The 20,735-nt window shown below is 41.7% G+C and overlaps 1 protein-coding gene across 1 annotated transcript; it reads right to left on the bottom strand.

Annotated features, from left to right (window-relative positions):
• Positions 1-3,711: 3,711 nt before the first annotated feature.
• On the bottom strand, positions 3,712-20,735 carry tmem185 (transmembrane protein 185). Its single transcript, XM_067997268.1, has 7 exons — positions 20,635-20,735; positions 15,848-16,024; positions 14,815-15,022; positions 14,178-14,261; positions 12,868-13,044; positions 12,022-12,145; positions 3,712-7,286 (listed from the first exon to the last, which is right to left on the bottom strand). The coding sequence occupies exons 1-7, from the start codon at positions 20,670-20,672 to the stop codon at positions 7,042-7,044; spliced, it is 1,053 nt and encodes a 350-aa protein (XP_067853369.1). The 5' UTR covers positions 20,673-20,735; the 3' UTR covers positions 3,712-7,041.

Below are 20,735 nucleotides of genomic sequence, written 5' to 3'. Positions count from 1 at the left end.
TGTACCACTATCACATAATGGGAAATAAGGCAGATGACTGAAGGGGGAGGAAAAAAAAAGCCTGGTAGAAAAGATTTTTACTTAGTGCTGTAAACTGCACCATTTTCGAACGAATACAGTATCACGTTGAGTTAAATCAAAACTACAGCACAGAAACAGGCCATGCGACCCAACTAGTCTATGCCGGCATTTATGCTCCACATGCGCCTCCTCCCTCCCTATTTCATCTAATCCTATCAGCATACCCTTCTATTCCCTACTCCCTAATGTGCTTATCTAACTTCCCCTTAAATGCATCTATGCTATTTGCCTCAGCTGCTCCTTGTGGTAGCACGTTCCACATTCTTACCACTCTTTGGGTAAAGAGGTTTCACCTGAATTCCCTATTGGATTTATTTCCACATTGGAATGTTTTACTACGTTAAATGCACCATATAAATGCTGCTTATCCCACTCTTTTTGTTTTAAACGCTTCTCCTTTCAGCAGCAAAAATTATTTTTTTAATCTTTGATTTTGAAAATGACAAACTCCGATAATATAGCACTGCCAGGTTTCAGAAAATATTTCATTTTTTCAGGTCTATGGATTTTGCCTGAAGTGTTCCAACTAATTATACACGGTGTCTGAGAATTGTAATTGTCGAGAGGAAAGAGACTTTTCAGATTTTCTGCAGATTTTACCATGAGTTAATTGCTTTCTGCTGATATATTGTGCAAACCTATTTGTAAAGCCTGCTAGAGACATCTAATAATGGTATTGAAGGGGACTGTAACTGCTGACATGGGTTTTGCTTTCGGAAGCCCTGCCATGTTGCCAGATGATTATTTTCAGACTTTTTGAGTGAGTTAATCAAATTATAGGCAAACAATATTACAAAGAAAGCTAAGAAGAAATTTAATAGAGGTATTTAAAATTGTGAAAGATTTTGATAGTGACTACTTGCACCGGTTGGAAGTCAGTGGCAAGGAGCCACCGATTTAAATTCTTCATTGAGAAGAACAAATTCTTTACTCCGAGGATTGCTGGAGCATGGAATGCTTTGTCACAGGCAATTACATAGTTACATAGGTTTACATATAGTCTGCAGCACAGAAACAGGCCATTCAGCCCAACTGGTCTATGCCGGCGTTTATGCTCCACACGAGCCTCCTCCCTCCCTATTTCATCTAACCCTATCAGCATATCCCGATGTATATCTTACCACTCCTTGGGTTAAGACATTTCTCCTAATATTTATATTTATGATCTCTAGTTTTGGACTCCCCCACAAGTGGAAACATTTTCTCTACGTCTACCCTATCAAACCCTTTCATTATTTTAAAGACCTTTATCAGGTCACCCTCAGCCTTCTCTTTTTTTTAAAAAAGATAAGAGCCCGAGCCTTTCCTGATAAGCATATCCTCTCAGTTCTGGTATCATCCTTGTTAATCTTTTTTGCACCTTCTCCAATACTCTGTATTCTTTTTATAATATGGAGACTAGAACTGTGCACAATACTCCAAGTGTGGTCTAACCGAGGTTCCATACAAGTTTTACATAACTTCTCTGCTTTTCAATTCTGTCTCTCTAGAAATGACCCAGTGCTCGGTTTGCTTTTTAACCTGCATCGCTACTTTTAGTGATTTGTGTATCTGTACCCCTAAATCCCTTTGTTCCTCTATCCCATTCAGACTCTCCTTATCCGAGCAGTATGTGGCCTCCTTATTCTTCCAACAAAATGCACCACCTCACCCTTATCTATTTTGAAATTCATTTGCCAATTACATGCTTATTCTGCAAGTTTATTAATGTCTTCTTGTATTTTGTCACATTCTTCCATTGTATTAACTACATCCCCCAATTTGGTGTCATCCAAAAATTTGGAAATTGCACATCCAATTCCCGAGTCCAAATCATTAAATGTAAATTGTCAACAACAACGGTCCCGGCATTGATCCCTGTGGAACGCCACTTCCCACCTTTTGCCAGTCTGAGTAGCTACCCTTAACCCCTACTCTCCATTTTTACAAGATAAGAGACAATTGCATCTTTTAAGGGAAAAGTGGATAAATGTTTGAAGCAGAGGGCCCCTTGCTCTCTGGAACTTGCTCCCCAAAATCACTTCACCTTAACATACCTTTCAAATCTTCCTAAAAATCACTTCTCCTCGATCGTGCCTTTGCTTCGTCCCAAATTCTTACTTTTCCATCTTGTTTTCTTTACATAATAAGCACTATAGAAATGCAAGTCCCAAAAAAAAAATCAGTAAAACAAAAAGATTTGTATATTTCTACGGCAAACTATTATGACCATTATAGGAGTGAGTGTTTTTATAAACACAGAAACAATCACAGATTTTCGTATGTGGCAGCTTATTAAGATACCAAACTGTGCAGTTACTATTGAACAAGTTTTGCGGAAACAATATTTCAGTGAGCGAGTGGTCAATCTATGGAACAAACTCCCTAGGGAGATGGTGGAAGCAGTTAGTATTGATTCATTCAAATGCAAATTAGATAGATTTCTTTCAGAAAATAACATGTTGGGACACAGTATATGAGTAATTTGAGATGAGTAATGTGGTAAGTGTAGCATGCGCGGGAGGAAAAAGTTGACTTTGGACCTATGGTTCCCAAAGCTCTCCACCACTAGGGTTTTCCTCGTGTCATTTCTGGGTCTGTTGTAGATTAATTGATAGAGATTGAATGCTATGATTAGTCAACAACTCCATCATGCGACTACCAGGATGGTACAAGGCGAACTAGATGGGGCCGGGTCTTTTTTCATCTAGCAATTCCTATGGTAAGTTCTGAATAATTCTCAGCCAGTTTGTCCATAACGCAATTTAAAAGATTAGGTGTTAGCAGTTGAACAACAGAGTGTTGTTTTTGCAACCTCCCCGTGCCCACTCAGTGGTAAACCCACCTTCTATTCATGGGCAGTACAAGGTGGGAAATGTGTCAAGATCACTGGAAGCAGTTCTGAGAATATTATTAATTTATTGATTTTGCAGTTTTGAGCTTTCAGGATTACCTGAATCGCCCTCCATGTTCCTTCGCCAAAGTCCTCACAACCTTTCAAATTATGCCCTCTGTTGCCTCCCCCCACCTCTCATCTGCCCAGCCCTCTCCGTGAAGGTACTGCTGCAGGCCCATGCTAAGTGGTTGCTCCGCCCTATTTCCCGCCCTTGCAAAACAGCGAGCTGCCCGTCAGTGCTCGGGTCATGCGGGCACCTTGTCAACTGCATATAAATTGAGGCCCGATGATCAAAATTGATTGGGGTCTCGCCGACATCGGACATGCGTTGTGATTGCTCCACCCACCTGATGTTCGCTAAAGGCCAAAATCAGGGCCAGTTTGTGCACAGAGATGGCTTCTGATAAAGAAACAGAATTCAGAAACATTTCGTTATTCGATTTACTGAACAAAAAGCAGCATGTACACAATACACATTTACAGATATTACACAAAGATAATTTCACAAAAGAAAAAAAACACAAAATGCCAACCTCTGTTTGGTCCAACAATAAGCAATTGCTATAGTACACAAAAAAATGATTGCACTTCTTCCTCTCAGGCCTGCTGAGAGTTCCTACTTTGCTCTCTCTCCTTCTTGATCAGCACGCAAATCTGCTTTGCTTAGAAATCTTTGGGTTTGAAATACTTAACACATCATACCCGTTTATATAACCACTCAATGTAGCATAATATAAAAAGCATCCCCGCCCCTCCCACCCACCCCAGCAGTTTAAGTTTTGGTAAAAACTATATACAGAACATTCATAAAATTAATTTAGTAACACAATTTATTAAGAGGATTAGAAGTTATTCAGGATCCTTGCCATCATTTGTGTTGAATTTTTGTGGTGCTCTAGGACAGTTAATCTAGGTACAGGTGGCTCGTCAAATGTTCCATCCCAGCAATTTAACAATTTAAAATGGCAAATTAAATTCACAGGAAAAATAAAGCCTCAATAGAACAGCAGCAATATCCCAGTTTGAAATACTGTCTGCAAATTTGGCTAATTTAAGACAGACACCAAAATGAAAGAATAGTTGAGGTCAACACTGCCTTTAGAGGTGGGGTCCCAAAGCTCAAAACTTTTGATACTTGTGCACAGAAACAATAATTTCACAACACCATAAAGTTATAAACATTTTGGTCAGTGATTGACAATCAAAAATATGTAGGGGTAATGTTCATCTTCGACGCCTGGGCATCCCCACCTCCACTCCATTGTAGAACCTGCCCAATTTTTCATCCCACTGAAATCAATGAGCTGAAGATCAGGCAATTTTTACAACGGCTGGACAATTCGCTCCATTAGGTTACTGTTCAGATGGCAGAAGCTGAAAATGACCCCTTCAGTACTTTTATGCTGTAACATCAGCAGTACAGCCTGCACGCACCCATGAATCAATACACCAGAAGGGAAGACATGAAGGAGAGACTGTGGGATCCTCGTACTTCTTTTAACGATAAACTATTATAGGTGAAAAACACGGGGACCTCCAAATGCATGCCTTGACAGGTGCTCAAAACCATCTCATCTTTTAATCCAGTCGGATATAAGTTTCAACATGATATTAAATTACAGTGAACACTAAAAGGCAGTCTGCAACTGCCTCAACTGGTGTATTACTTTTTTTGTGAACATTCCAAACTCTAAACCAACTTCATCAATTCAGTCAGTCAACTGATAATCTCATGGTTTGGACTGTCTAGGAAAGAGCATCAGTCAGTAGACTAATGTAGTTACATAATTTTGAAAATTTAGCCAGATTGGGTTGATACAAATTAAATAGATATATTTTTCCTTAATTTCACTACAAAGCTATAAACAGCTCAAGAAAATGGATGTTGTAGCTTTAGATATTGGTGCTGCAAGCTTTAAGTAATACAACACAAGTCACTTTAAAGGGCATTATCTACACTGAACTTTTGTTTTACATTTACACTACAATTTTGCAGGAGAATCATAAAATTGATAGGGATAATATTTCACAACGTTAGCTTCGGTTTTAGACTGAAATCAGCACTACCGAGTGGGTCACTCTCAAGATTACATGACAATGATTTAAAACAGTTAACTTCAGTAGTTAAACAGGAAATTGAGCAATTCTGTGAACCTCAGTTGTAGGCTGTGAAATAAAAGCAACAAAACACAGTACACAAATTTCATAAAATGTAGACATGTAAAATTACAAGAACACACAGACACTTTTTAACTGGTTCTTGACCTTCGATGCAATGCTAAAGAGACTCACATTTTGACTGTTTCTTTTGTAGCATCAATAATACTGTGCAAATCCCCACAAAGCTCAATAAGCTACAGTACATTCTTACATACTCTAAACCACCAGAGCATGTGTAAATATCTCAAACCCCATGATAATGTCATCTTCATTGATGATGCTTTATAACAGCCATAACCCAATTACTTTCTGTTTACAAATCCAAGCAAGCAGATGCCTCGATCTACATTCAAAGAACACACACCATTAGAATGATGAGAGAGCATTGTAGGCTTTGATATACAACTGCAGTATCTTACATTACATCCAGCACCTAACCAGGGCCAAACGTCCTTTGACAAGGGCAGGTGTTAATTTAACAGGTATTTAGGCTACTCAAACACATGACATGCTTTTCACTGGGTTTAAACTGGCTGAACAGCCAATGGTGTTAGGTAATGCATTTTAATGTCACACAACAAAATAGTTGTTCAAATTTCTGTTCATGCATTGAATAATTATTTAATTTCTACACATGTATTATTAAACTGCATGTCTTTGTCAGGAATAAGACTAAGAACAATGCAATGCATTGGGCATAAGGAGGGAATATATTCTTCTCCCTGGATAAGCAAGAAGCTATCGTAAGCCTCTTTTCAAGCAGATTTTTGTTAAAATTCTATTCAGGGAGGTTATTACACACATGGGTGGTTGCAAACATGTAGAAATCCAAGCACTATGAAGGTCTTTCTTTTAAATTATGGGTCCAGATCTATAATATCTGAATTGTTTTCCTTCTGAGAGAGAGGAAGTATTCAAACAATGTCCTGCAGCTGTCAGGCTGTGATGAATAGACCTGAATATGGTCTCTGTAAGGACCCAGGAAAAAAGAGGATCACTCTGAACCAATATTAAAGAAAATCTGCTTCTGCGTTTACTATGAATCACTGTCTTAGGGTTTTGTCCTAGATGTGTACAAGTACAGCAATTGAAATAGAACTTTAACTAAAGCCGTAACATGCACAGTGTAAAGTGACTGCCTGGGTAGTACCAGTGTACTGCATGGGTTATCTGATGGTGAAACAAAATGCAGAAGTTTGCCTTTAATTTACTATTGGCAATATGCAAACATTTTGCACCTTGAGGGGAGGAAGGTGGAGGAATATTTCCAGTTCCTCATGTCTGAAAAATCATAATTGTTGTTCCCAATCGTCACTGCAGTAGGCTGTAAATGTAATTTGAGAGTACGGCAAGTTTTTCCCATCACTGTGCTGATCTTTCATCCATTTTGCTGCACATAAACCAGCACTTAAGTACCGTCAAATCCTCTTAATTCAAAGTTGCTCAATTCTAATTATCAGATCATTCAAATTTCATTTAGCACTAAATTCCCAATTTGCAGTGCTATTTACATTGCTTAGTTAAAATTATTGGATCATCAATTTTTTTAACGCAAAAAACAAACCCAACTTTGAATTATCAGGAATAGACTATGTTAAAATTTGAATTCAGCACACCATGTTTCAACATCAGTACATCTGCCAATGGGGGGGTGGGGAATACCAGCATCGTCTTTTTCTTCTTCCTAGTTGTAACCTTGGATGAAAACTGCCGGCACGGCAGTTCCGTTCACCCTTAAACTAAAAAAAAAGCCCACAGCAAATAAGAGACTGACTTGATGGATTAAATTTTACATATTTGGCAGCAGAGTTCCATGTGCCAGATAGAGTCCCATTTATACAACAGCTAGTGCATGTGTAACATAAATGTACCATATCCAGACAGTACTATTTCATTCACAAGTCCATCACTCTCTCCAAATAATCTTAATCAGGCATGTCGATGTTGAGTTTTTGAGGAGGGACAAAATACTTCCCAGGACTCTGGGTGATTACTACTCCAGTCTTTTTATGGAACATAGGGGCTATTTTAGCAGGTTCTGGTACCGGCATTTCCTCAGACTCCTCACTGTCGTCATGATGGAGCTCATATGAAATGTTTCCGTATTCCCTCAAGAAGGGAAAGATCTCCAGAAGGAACTGACAGAAGTCTTTGCGGATTCCAAACCACCCTACAAAAATAACATAATTGGTGGTGATGAGGAGAAAATAATTTCTGTTTCAAAAGTCATTCTCATTGCTGGACTGTCTAGAGCCAACAGCCCTAATGAGAGTCATGTCCGTTACATTAATACAGCTGGCTTTGTCAACTCGAGGCTTGAGTTTAGAGTATAAAATGTTGACAGATTTTAAGTATCCAAGTGCAACAATTCAAGTGGGTGAATTCTGGACTCACAAAGTTGAGTGTTTAAGTGCCAGAGTGCCAAAATTTGTCCAACGTGGCTTCATCAGAATTCAACCGAGTCAGTATATAAACGAAGCAGCATCCAACCCAAGACATTCTTCCGGGAGGAAAAGAGCCCATTTCGGACCTGCCCACTTGAATTGATCCTTTCCCTCCCCTCACACCATGGGACAGCTATAAAGCAGTCTCTGTTCATCCTGCCGACATGAACCCGAAAACTAGAATCAGGCCCGGGGAAACAACCTATTGCTGGGAGAGCTGGATTTGAAGTTTACAACTTGCACACGGTGATGCTGAAACAATCACTGATATTACCAGTAATGAAAGCTACTAAAATGCAAGAAGTAGTTTTACTGCTATATCAACCCTGGACTACAAAAATAAACACTCAGAACACAACCTTAATTGAAAACAAATTCAGCTTTACATCCCCCAATTCTCCATTCTATTTATATATTTTTAGACTATAAAGAGAGATAAGTGAAAATGTTCTACCAATTCTACCCTTTCCCCCCCCCCTCCTACTAGTTTCATTTGAGTTTTAAAACCATTCTGTCTCTCTGCTCTCAACTCAGAAGTGGGAGAAACCATAGGAAAAATTGTCCTTTTAAAGCCAGTTCCAAAGGTTGTGTTTCTTTTAGCCAATCCAACAGCAAGAGTGTAACAATCGATCTGGTCATATCATAAATGGAAGCAGGTAAATCTCCAATATGTAAAATACTTGGAACAGGAACAGCTACCAACAGACAAGTCAACTCAAGTGGTCCTCATAGCTCAATAGGAGCTAATTGGGAGGGTACGGTAGCATAGTGGTTATGTTACTGGTGGTTATGTTACTGGGCTAGTAATCCAGAGGCCTGGACTAAAATCCAGAGTCATGAGTTCAAATCCCGCCACGGCAGCTGGCGAATTTAAATTCAATTAATTAATTAAATTCAATTAATTAAATAAAAATCTGGAATTAAAATACTAGTATCAGTAATGATGGCCATGAAACTACCGGATTGTCGTAAAAACCCATCTGGTTCACTAATGTCCTTTAGGGAAGGAAGCCTGCCGCCCTTACCCGGTCTGGCCTATATGTGACTCCAGACCCACAGCAATGTGGTTGATTCTTAATTGCCCTCTGAAATGGCCTAGCAAGCCACTCAGTTGTAAAATCTCGCTACGAAAAGTCATAATAAGAATAAAACCGGACGGACCACCCGGCACCGGACCACTAGGCACCGGACACGACAACGGCAAAACACCAAGCCCAGTCCTCCTTACTAACATCTGGGGACTTGTGCCAAAATTGGGAGAGCTGTCCCACAGACTAGTCAAGCAACAGCCTGACATAGCCATACTCACAGAATCAAATCTTTCAGCCAACGTCCCAGACTCTTCCATCACCATCCCTGGGTATGTCCTGTCCCACCGGCAGGACAGACCCACCAGAGGTGGCGGTACAGTGATATACAGTCAGGAGGGAGTGGCCCTGGGAGTCCTCAACATTGACTCTGGACCCCATGAAATCTCATGGCATCAGGTCAAACATGGGCAAGGAAACCTCCTGCTGATTACCACCAACTGTCCTCCCTCAGCTGATGAATCAGTCCTCCTCCATGTTGAACACCACTTGGAGGAAGCACTGAGGGTAGCAAGGGCACAAAATGTACTCTGGGTGGGGGACTTCAATGTCCATCACCAAGAGTGGCTCGGTAGCACCACTACTGACCGAGCTGGCCGAGTCCTGAAGGACATAACTGCCAGACTGGGCCTGTGGCAGGTGGTGAGCGAACCAACACGAGGGAAAAACTTACTTGACCTCGTCCTCACCAATCCACCTGTCGCAAATGCATCTGTCCATGACAGTATTGGTAGTAGTGACCACCGCACAGTCCTCGTGGAGATGAAATCCCGTCTTCGCACTGAGGACACCATCCAACGTGTTGTGTGGCACTACCACCGTGCTAAATGGGATAGATTCAGAACAGATCTAGCAGCTCAAAACTGGGCATCCATGAGGCGCTGTGGGCCATCAGCAGCAGCAGAATTGTATTCCAGCACAATCTGTAACCTCATGGCCCGGCATATTCCTCACTCTACCATTACCAACAAGCCAGGGGATCAACCCTGGTTCAATGAGGAGTGTAGAAGAGCATGCCAGGAGCAGCACCAGGCGTACCTAAAAATTAGGTGCCAACCTGGTGAAGCTACAACTCAGGACTACATGCATGCTAAACAGCGGAAGCAACATGCTATAGACAGAGCTAAGCGATTCCACAACCAACGGATCAGATCAAAGCTCTGCAGTCCTGCCACATCCAGTCGTGAATGGTGGTGGACAATTAAACAACTAACGGGAGGAGGAGGCTCTGCAAACATCCCCATTCTCAATGATGGCGGAGTCCAGCACGTGAGTGCAAAAGACAAGGCTGAAGCGTTTGCAACCATCTTCAGCCAGAAGTGCCGAGTGGATAATCCATCTCAGCGTCCTCCCGATATCCCCACCATCACGGAAGCCAGTCTTCGGCCAATTCGATTCACTCCACGTGATATCAAGAAACGGCTGAGTGCACTGGATACAGCAAAGGCGATGGGCCCTGACAACATCCCAGCTGTAGTGCTGAAGACTTGTGCTCCAGAACTAGCTGCGCCTCTAGCCAACCTGTTCCAGTACAGCTACAACACTGGCATCCACCCGACAATGTGGAAAATTGCCCAGGTATGTCCTGTCCACAAAAAGCAGGACAAATCCAATCCGGCCAATTACCGCCCCATCAGTCTACTCTCAATCATCAGCAAAGTGATGGAAGGTGTCGTCGACAGTGCTATCAAGCGGCACTTACTCACCAATAACCTGCTCACCGATGCTCAGTTTGGGTTCCGCCAGGACCACTCGGCTCCAGACCTCATTACAGCCTTGGTCCAAACATGGACAAAAGAGCTGAATTCCAGAGGTGAGGTGAGAGTGACTGCCCTTGACATCAAGGCAGCATTTGACCGAGTGTGGCACCAAGGAGCCCTAGTAAAATTGAAGTCAATGGGAATCAGGGGGAAAACTCTCCAGTGGCTGGAGTCATACCTGGCACAAAGGAAGATGGTAGTGGTTGTTGGAGGCCAGTCATCTCAGCCCCAGGGCATTGCTGCAGGAGTTCCTCAGGGCAGTGTCCTTGGCCCAACCATCTTCAGCTGCTTCATCAATGACCTTCCCTCCATCATAAGGTCAGAAATGGGGATGTTCGCTGATGGCTGCACAGTGTTCAGTTCCATTCGCAACCCCTCAGATAATGAAGCAGTCCAAGCCTGCATGCAGCAAGACCTGGACAACATCCAGGCTTGGGCTCATAAGTGGCAAGTAACATTCGTGCCAGATAAGTGCCAGGCAATGACCATCTCCAACAAGAGAGAGTCTAACCACCTCCCCTTGACATTCAACGGCATTACCATCGCCGAATCCCTCACCATCAACATCCTGGGGGTCACCATTGACCAGAAACTTAACTGGACCAGCCATATAAATACTGTGGCTACGAGAACAGGTCAGAGGCTGGGTATTCTGCGGCGAGTGACTCACCTCCTGACTCCCCAAAGCCTTTCCACTATCTACAAGGCACAAGTCAGGAGTGTGATGGAATACTCTCCACTTGCCTGGATGAGTGCAGCTCCAACAACACTCAAGAAGCTCGACACCATCCAAGATAAAGCAGCCCGCTTGATTGGCACCCCATCCACCACCCTAAACATTCACTCCCTTCACCACCGGCGCACTGTGGCTGCAGTGTGCACCATCCACAGGATGCACTGCAGCAACTCGCCAAGGCTTCTTCGACAGCACCTCCCAAACCCGTGACCTCGACCACCTAGAAGGACAAGGGCAGCAGGCACATGGGAACAACACCACCTGCACGTTCCCCTCCAAGTCACACACCATCCCGACTTGGAAATATATCGCCGTTCCTTCATTGTCGCTGGGTCAAAATCCTGGAACTCCCTTCCTAACAGCATTGTGGGAGAACCGTCACCACACGGACTGCAGCGGTTCAAGAAGGCGGCTCACCACCACCTTCTCGAGGGCAATTAGGGATGGGTAATAAATGCCGGCCTTGCCAGCGACGCCCACATCCCGTGAACGAATAAAAAAGAATAAAATATCGATAGGGGAGCAAATAGAGGCAATATCAGGAAGAAAATTGAATCTGAACTTGTTTTTTTTTGAAGAAAGCTTTAATAACTTGCTCTCAAACCAAGTTACTCTGTAAACAGCACTCAATATAACGTTCTGACATTAGTCGCTGGGGGAGAAGAGCTAAGAGCTGTAATAGTAACGTGTAATGAATATCGCTAGTACAGAACAAGTTTTGATCAAGCTAACTATCGCCATTGGCAAAAAATTACTGTCTGTAAGAAATGCACATTCAAGTCTCATTACAGTAATGAGCCACTGCATCTATTATGAAAATATATATCAAAATGATTGAGTTTACAGTAAAATTCTAACACACACTATAGATACTTACAGTGATTACCCCCTTTTTGTCCAAAGGTTGTTGCCATTAATGTTATCAGAGAAAGCCAAAGAGGGATGAAAATTGGAATATATGAAAAATTATTGTGACCATCCAGTTTGTGAACCAAAAGAATCTAGGGAGAGAAAAAAAAATCATGAGTCCCTGTATGGAGAGACTGCACACTCCATATTGGGTCAACAGAAACCCTACATGTGGTTATAATATCTCAGCAGTTTGGTTTGGAGACTCTGGTGATGGGCTTGCTTGTGTGTCAAATGCCTGGCTGGTGAGAAACACTTCCAAATCCCAGTCTCAACTGACACTCAGACTTGTGCTAAAATATAAATCTGGCAGAATGTTTGAGGAAGGAAAGCCTGTCCTTTTACAGATGGGATATTAGGAACAACAGTCAGAAGGATGTCACTCAAAGGGCACTTTTGTGCATCTCTTTGTGACCACCTACAAAGTAATATCAGAGATCTTGGTTGGGGGGGGGGGGGGGGGGGGGGGAGGAAATGCAGATCATATGGCCAAACTCAGCCAGGATATATCGGAGGAAAAGAGTTGAACTGAGTACCTTGATCCTGTGGCTTCCAGATTGCTACTGCCCATTTCACTTTTAAACATGACTTGTAAATACCCAATACTTGCCAGAAGCTATTGTGCAGGGTTAATCAAGCAAACTTGTCAAGCAAGTGAAACTTAACTCTGAAATTTCTCTAAATTCATGAAGTTGTCACTAAGCATCAATATATCTTCAACAATGAAAATCAGATCGATCGACCACTTCAACTTTAATGACGATTTAGCAACTGAAGAACACACTGACCCTATTACCGAAACAGAGTTGCATACCTCAAAGGTCAAAAGTGGAACAACAATGGTCATCCAACTGATAGCCATTGTAACATGGGTCCGTCTTTGTTCAGCTATCACATCCATAGACCGCAAGAAAAGTACCGACCACACAATGTAGTAGAGCACCACTAGGCAGAGAAATGACATCAGGATCCACAAAGGAACACAGACCACCTACCAAGAATCAGCAAAAACTGGTTAAAGAAATTATATTGGCTATAAAACTTGTTTTTTTTAGCATTTGCACATTTGTTCAGTAGTTTGATAATATTTGATACATGGGTAAGATGGGTATAGAGGGATATGGGCCAAGTGCAGGCAATTGGGACTAGCTTAGTGGTATAAACTGGGCGACATGGACATGTTGGGCCGATGGGCCTGTTTCCATGTTGTAAACTTCTATGATTCTATTTGGTTATTCTAGGCCTATTGAAGACTTTCTTCAACAGATTACAATAGCAACCTTTATATTGTAATACCATGCACAGAACATCACAAACAGCTCAACTTGCTTCATGTACCTTGTAAGCTGCTCATAACAGATTGGTTTGTGCATGGATGTTTTGTTTGCTTCCTCGTAACTAACTGATTTACCTGCACGACTTTTTAAAATCCTGTAGAATAAAGCTTTCCTGAGCTCAAACATGATGTTACAAGAGATGTAGAGCTTTCTGGTGCAGTTTTGGCCTGTTTGCTGAAATGCTTTCCGGTGCCAGCGAGTGGAGTGTATGCTGAGTCTGTGAACAGCTAGCTGTCCTTAAATTCAGCACAAGCCACACTCGCTGGAACAGGTGGGCGTTTCGACAGGCAGGTCATGTCCACATTAGGAGGCTCTCCAATACAGTATAGGGGTACTATGAATGCACTATGTAACAAAAGCTTAGAGTCAGCTTCAATTTTGTCCATTAAAAGCAATTACAATATTCTTAAAACAGAAAGACACAATAAGAACATAGGAACAGCAACAGGCCATTCAGCCCCTCGAGCCTGCTCCACCATTCAATCAGATCATGGCTGATCTGTACCTCAACTCCATTTACCTACCTAATCTCCATATCCCTTGATGGCCTTACTTAACAAAAATCTACTGATCTCAGTCTTGAAAGTTCTAATTGTCCCAGCATCCACAGCATTTTTTGGGGGGGGGGGGGGGGGGGAAGAATTCCAGATTTCTACTCCCCTTTGTGTAAAAAAGTGCTTCCTGATTTCTCTCCTAAATGGCCTAGCTCTAATTTTAAGATTAAGTCCCCTCGTTCTTGATTCCCCCACCAGAAGAAATACAAAACAATAAATAAAAGGAAAATTACCAGCCAAGGCCATTTGATGATTTCATCCAGTCTTAGTGCAATGAATATGAACTGAAGAATGTTCACAGAACACAGGATTTCCAACTGGTAACCAGAGAAAAAGAAAAAGGGAACTGTAACAAAACTATAAAGGTTCTGCTACTGGAGGTGTTCACAAAACATTTTAATATGGATAAAAGTATGTACAATGCAATATTACTTATCTGTGTTACCCTCAACAAGAAAAAGCTTTTAATTTTAAAGGTTAATCCATTACATCAGACAGACAGATTTCGTTTATAGTAATAGATGTTAGTTAGACAAAAAAAGTTATAATTTCATTGATCAGGTTTGGGTTTGAAAGTCATTCTGATCGTCTCGTATTTTTATATGAGCATTCTGCAGCAAGACACAATGCACTGTAATCCGTGTATTGTCTTTTTACAACAAGAACAACAACTAGCATTTATATAGCAATATAAATGTTGTAATACGTCCCAAGGTGCTCCACAGGAGCGATTATCAAACAAAATTTGACATAAGGAGGTATTAGGACAGGTGGCCAAAAGCTTGGTCAAAGAGGTAGGTTTTAAGGTGCTAACACACTAAATACAGAATTAGCACGATTAACAAAGATCATTAAGCGAGTGTGCCCTACCTCCAGAGACCGATCATGTCGAAAACCCCACACACACGCAGCTACCGACACTGGAGATACAAAGAACAGCGGCATGAAGACGAGCAGCCAGAAGTGGGTTCCTCGCTCAATCCGGTCACACACCAGAACTTCAAACATCAACAGCAATAGGTGGATTCCAACCGCTATCAGCATTGCTTTAAATTCCACACAGGTTTCTCCTTCAGCCCTGTTTTAAAAGAGAAGTGAACATCAAGGACAAAGAGTAAATTAGGAAGCAGGTCCCCCTTCACACAAGTAGGTTGTCAGCAACCTTTCAGCACACTTATTAATGTAATCAAATGAATAAAGATTAAATCAAAGAAGAGTATGGGGAGTCAAAGTGCTTTTTTTTTTACATTAACCTTTAGATTATTTTTCTTGGCACAAATTAACATTTTAAATTCAGGTGATGATTAATTATCAAATTACTTTGTTGTTGTGTTGGAGAACTTTCAGTGTACACCAACATGCTGAATATTTCACATACTTATGCATAAAAAGGAAAAGTTCACCCTGGTGCAACCTGGGCTAAAGCACAGCGCTTGGCCACAGCAGAAGTTAGCTTTGTTCTGCATCTGCCCATGCTCCATTTGACCTGAAGTGCTCAATACTGACACTGGGAGACTAGAGTGAGGGGGAAAAAGAATGCCCCATTCCTCTCTTTGCTGAAACAAGAAATCAAAAAGAAAAAAAGAGCAAACACCTGCTGACTACAATCTGTTACAGGATTTGTTGTTGTGGAAATGGCATTATCCTTTCATCCTGAGCAGCGAAGATAAACCGACTGTGGGTTCTGTGACCCCTGAAATGTGACGGCATTTCTACAACACTGCGTTCTACCATGACAAACTCAATAATACAAATCATAGCTGGCTGGAGGCTGTACACTCTACTGAATGCTCCCTCCTAGTCATTTTTCAAATTAAACTTCAAGCTGCCTTGGTAAATCTTGGGCGGCATTGTCAATATACTCTGTGTAACCAGAAGCATCAGGTCCACAGTTACTTCTCACCTGTACTGTGGATTCCGTGCCCACACTCCAGTTCCCACCGAGGCTCCTATGATTACCATGAGTTTCCATAGCCAGACAGGAGTAAAAACAGCCCAATAGCTCCACTGGATAATTCCATCCAGGCGCAGAGAAAGCAAAACGGAGAACAGTAGCAGGCAGGCATAGATCAGGAATTTGCTGTAACAGAATACAGTACAGGCCTTGGTCATACAGCTTTCGTTACCGGTTTGGAAGAAATAAAAGATGCACACTGCAGTCACCAAATGGGTTCTAACTCACCTGCACTGGCAATGAGAAAGAAGCTTTGCATAACAGAGGACCCTTTCACATATTGCTTAATAAGGATATTATGAACCTCTTGAACAAGCCTCTTCATCTAACCATATCTACATACAGAAGGATCTGCATATAGGTTTAGATGATGTAGGGCAGGGAGAGGCTCGTGTGGACCAAAAACACCGGCATAGATCAGTTGGGCCGAATGGGCTGTTTCCGTGCTGTAAATGCTACGTCATTTTTTTTTAAAAAGCAAGATTCTAGCTATGTAAATGGGTGTCTTCTGATTTTGTAGGTAAAATACTTACTACGTTCTCAAGTCACTGAGCAACCTTCACAAAGGATTCAATAGTACTGCCCTAGCATTCATCGTGGTGAAATGGGGGTTCCTTTGGTTTATATCACACCAAGTGTTCATTTCATGTCAGGTGGGTAGATACCTTCGACTCGAGTCCAACAGCACCAGGCTGCACAAATAGGATTAATTTCCTCTTGTTTGTTCTCAATATACATGCAGAATTAAAATGCCCACCGCCCTTCTTTTTGCCCTTGTAACATAGTGACTATCAGAGAAAAGTAACAGCAAAGTTGCCTAATCAACAAGTGAACATCTTTTGATCGAATATATATACAATTATATCCATAGATTTTACTGCAATCTATGTCTGTATAACAAACAACATTGCATGAAGGTCAACATTTCCTGCTCTGGCATTAAGCAGTTCCTTTAATTGAACCATCTGGACTTTCCTTCCCCAGGGATCTATTTATCTTGATCATCAATGCTCTTAATGTTCTCTTAGGCCACAGCACCCTCAGGCCATATAAACCCTCTATTCACAACAGTCACCATAATAAACAATTTTTATTTTTCCCGTTGCTGTATTTGTCATGTTTTCCATCAAAGCGTTCCTTAGAACATTCACATATATGCATAAGAACATAAGAAGAACATAAGAAATAGGAGCATAGAAACATAGAAAATAGGAGCAGGAGTAGGCCATCCGGCCCCTCGAGCCTGCTCCGCCATTCAACAAGATCATGGCTGATCTTTGATCTCAATACCATTTTCCTGCACTATCCCCATATCCCTTGATGACTTTAATATCTAGAAATCTATTGATCTCTGTTTTGAATATATTCAATGACTGAGCCTCCACAGCCCTCTGGGGTAGAGAATTCCAAAGATTCACCATCCTCTGAGTGAAGAAATTTCTCCTCATCTCAGTCCTAAATGGCCTACCCTTTATTCTGACACTGTGACCCCTGGTCCTAGACTCCCCAGCCAGGGGAAACATCCTCCCTGCATCTACCCTGTCGAGTCCTGTAAGAATTTTGTATGTTTCAATGAGATCACCTCTCAGTCTACTAAACTCAAGAGAATACAGGCCTAGTCTACTCAATCTCTCCTCATACGACAATCCCGCGATCCCAGGAATCAGTCTGATGAACCTTTGTTGCACTCCCTCTGTGGCAAGTATATCCTTTCTTAGGTAAGGAGACCAAAATTGTACACAATACTCCAGGTGCAGTCTCACCAAGGCCCTTTATAATTGCAGTAAGACATCTTTATTCCTGTACTCAAATCCTGTTGTAATAAAGACCATCATTAGCCTTCCTAATTGCTTGCTGCACCTGCATGTTAGCTTTCAGTGACTCATGTACAAGGACACCCAGGTCCTTTTGAACATCAACATTTCCCAATCTCTCACCATTTAAAAAATACTCTGCATTTCTGTTTTTCCTACCAAAGTGGATAACTTCTCATTTTTCCACATTATATTCCATCTGACATGTTCTTGCCTACTCACTTAGCCTGTCTATGTCCCCTTGAAGCCTCTTTGCATCCTCCTCACAACTCAACATTCTCACCTAGTTTTGTGTCATCAGCAAATTTGGAAATATTACATTTGGTTCCCTCATCCAAATCATTGATATAGATTGTGACTAGCTGGGGCCCAAGCACTGATCCCTGCGGTACCCCACAGTCTGCCAACCTGAAAAAGACCGTTTATTCCTACTCTGTTTTCTGTCTATTAACCAATTCTCAATCCATGCCAGTATATTACCCCCAATTCCATGTGCTTTAACTTTGTTCACCAATCTCTTGTGTGGGACCTTATCGAAAGCATTCTGAAAATCCAAATACACCACATCCACTGGTTCCCCCTTATCTATTCTACTAGTTACATCCTCAAAGAACTTCAATAGCTTTGTCAAATATGATTTCCCTTTCATAAATCCATGTTGACTCTGCCAAATCCTATTATTATTTTCTAAGTGTCCTGTTATCACATCCTTTATAATAGATTCTAGCATTTCCCTACTTCTTATGTTAGGCTAACAGGTCTGTAGTTCCCTGTTTTCTCTCTCCCTCTTTCTTAAATAGTGGGGTTACATTTGCAGCCCTCCAATCTGCAGGAAACATTCCAGATTCTATAGAATTTTGGAAGATGACAACCAATGCATCCACTATCTCAATAGCCATCTCTTTCAAAACTTACATTCATTTCTGAGTAAAAATTTTTTTTTAACTAATACTAATTTCTTTCAGTTCCTCATTCTCGCCAGACCCTTGGTTCTCTAGTCTTTCTAGGAGGTTTTTTGTGGTGTTCTTCCATGAAGACAGACACAAAGTATTTGTTTAATTTCTCTGCCATAAACTAATGACAGGTCTCAAAATTTAAACTGCAAAATGATTAAATAGCAGCATCAGTTACTAACAAAAGTCAAGGCTCGACAGATCTCAGCACTTACATCTCCGCATAATAATTTATAATATTTATTATTTCCCCAAAGTTTCACAGGAACAAGCCTTCAAGCTTATGAACTCAACCAAGTTAACTGGCTCTCTTGATTTAATTTGAACAACCCCACCAATTTCTGTAACTTCCTAAAACTAACTTCTATCATTATCTGAAATTCAGACATTATCTCAATATCTATCCAGAGCACTCAGAATATATAATAGCCCAGGCAACACAGCATAACTTCAGAGTCTGGTCCTAATGCCGCTGCAGAATGTGGAGGTGCAAGAACCTTGACAGAAGGCACCTCATACCACACTGTGTATTTTAGTGCAATGTCTAGCTGAGTTTGAAAAGTGCTAACACAGTCTGAAGTATCTCCTGGACACTTTATCAAAGCAAGATGTTTGTAAACATGCTCGAGTGTGTGGATGCTCTCGCCCACACTTTCAAAACATTAAAACATCTACCAGGCAAGCATGGACCTCTGAGCTTGTGTATAAGATCCCTCGGTGGCAAGTGTGCAATTTGCAGCCGCAGGCAGCCTGCAATGTACTAGTTGTCCTGCCAGCTGCAAGCCGCTCTCTGTAGCTAGTGGTCTCAGATTGCTAGCACAGAATACCCAACTATATTAGGACGGTCAGTGTAGCAGCTTCAGCTCGTCTCAAAAAGTCTAAAAGCTTACCCTATTGGAGGACGGCCGTGCTAGAGAGTGCCTGCTCTGACTACCAATGTTTATTCTCAGATCTAAGACACTTAGGAGAGTCCAAGTCGCTTAAGCATGTAAACCATCTTGACTGCCTGCCACTGTTCACTGGTGTACGTTAATTAAAAGAAAATTTTGCAGCAACTTCACATGACAATCAACGAAATCAAAAGATATTGCACTGTCCACATGTATTTTTATTCCCAAATCTCACCAAATAAAAATAAAGTTCCATAAAACATCAAAAGCCTAGGGGTTTACTGGGACTTGCACTGGCACTGTGATGCAACAGAATTACTCACGAGTAAACGATGCACACATGTCTGGTGTCAGTTCCATCCCACTGGCAGGAGGCAAAATTTCAAGTGAGAGCTGTCTGACAATGTAATTATTTTCCTAACTCTTGTGGCAGCTCACTACGTTATGGGACTCCATCCAGCAACCTGGCTGAGAACTCAGGAAATCATACCGAGGCATGTGAGCTTTAACTAAGGTACTGGAGATTATAATTCATCACACAACACTTTGCAAGTATTGAACAATCTCATTTTGCTAATTATCTCTTATGGATTGATTTAATAAACATCAATGTGCATTTTTTTTAAAGGCACACAAAACTAAGTTTCTTTTATTTAAAAGGGCATTGTTGCAATCTTGGGTGAGCATATAGTTCCTGGTGCAGAAATTGGAATTTAAAAAACTTAGCTGAAATACTATGTCAGCAGGATAAAGTGTGGAGCACTGTCAACTTTTGGAATACAGTTTTGATTTTACTTTTATTTTTGTTAAGTGGTTAGACATTTCGAGTCAGTGATTCTTATAATCTCTTTCCCTTAATGCATTAAGTGCCTGGTACCAACAGAAAATCAACTAGGCATCATTGATTGGCAGTGCCAGAGCCACACAGCACAGGCTGTTGCATTAACCGAGCCCGAGGCTTCTGTTGTGCAGATTAGGCCGGCCTGCCTTCCCCAGCACCGGCCTCGGCTCTTCGTCCTTTCCCCACTTCCCCACCAACCCTGAAGCGGGAACCTCCCCCTCGAAACCCTGGGCTTTACCTGGGGTTAAAGTCCTGGAAGAGCCCGCGGAGATTCATGGCTGCCAAGAGCCGGCTCCACTTCCTCTCCTCGGCTCCTGCTCCCTGGAGTCGGTGTCACCA

The sequence above is a fragment of the Heptranchias perlo genome, chromosome 15 (assembly GCF_035084215.1).
Source record: "Heptranchias perlo isolate sHepPer1 chromosome 15, sHepPer1.hap1, whole genome shotgun sequence".
NCBI classification, from domain to species: domain Eukaryota; kingdom Metazoa; phylum Chordata; class Chondrichthyes; order Hexanchiformes; family Hexanchidae; genus Heptranchias; species Heptranchias perlo.
Note: the sequence above shows the minus strand (reverse complement) of the source record. Positions and strands in the feature narration are given on the sequence as shown.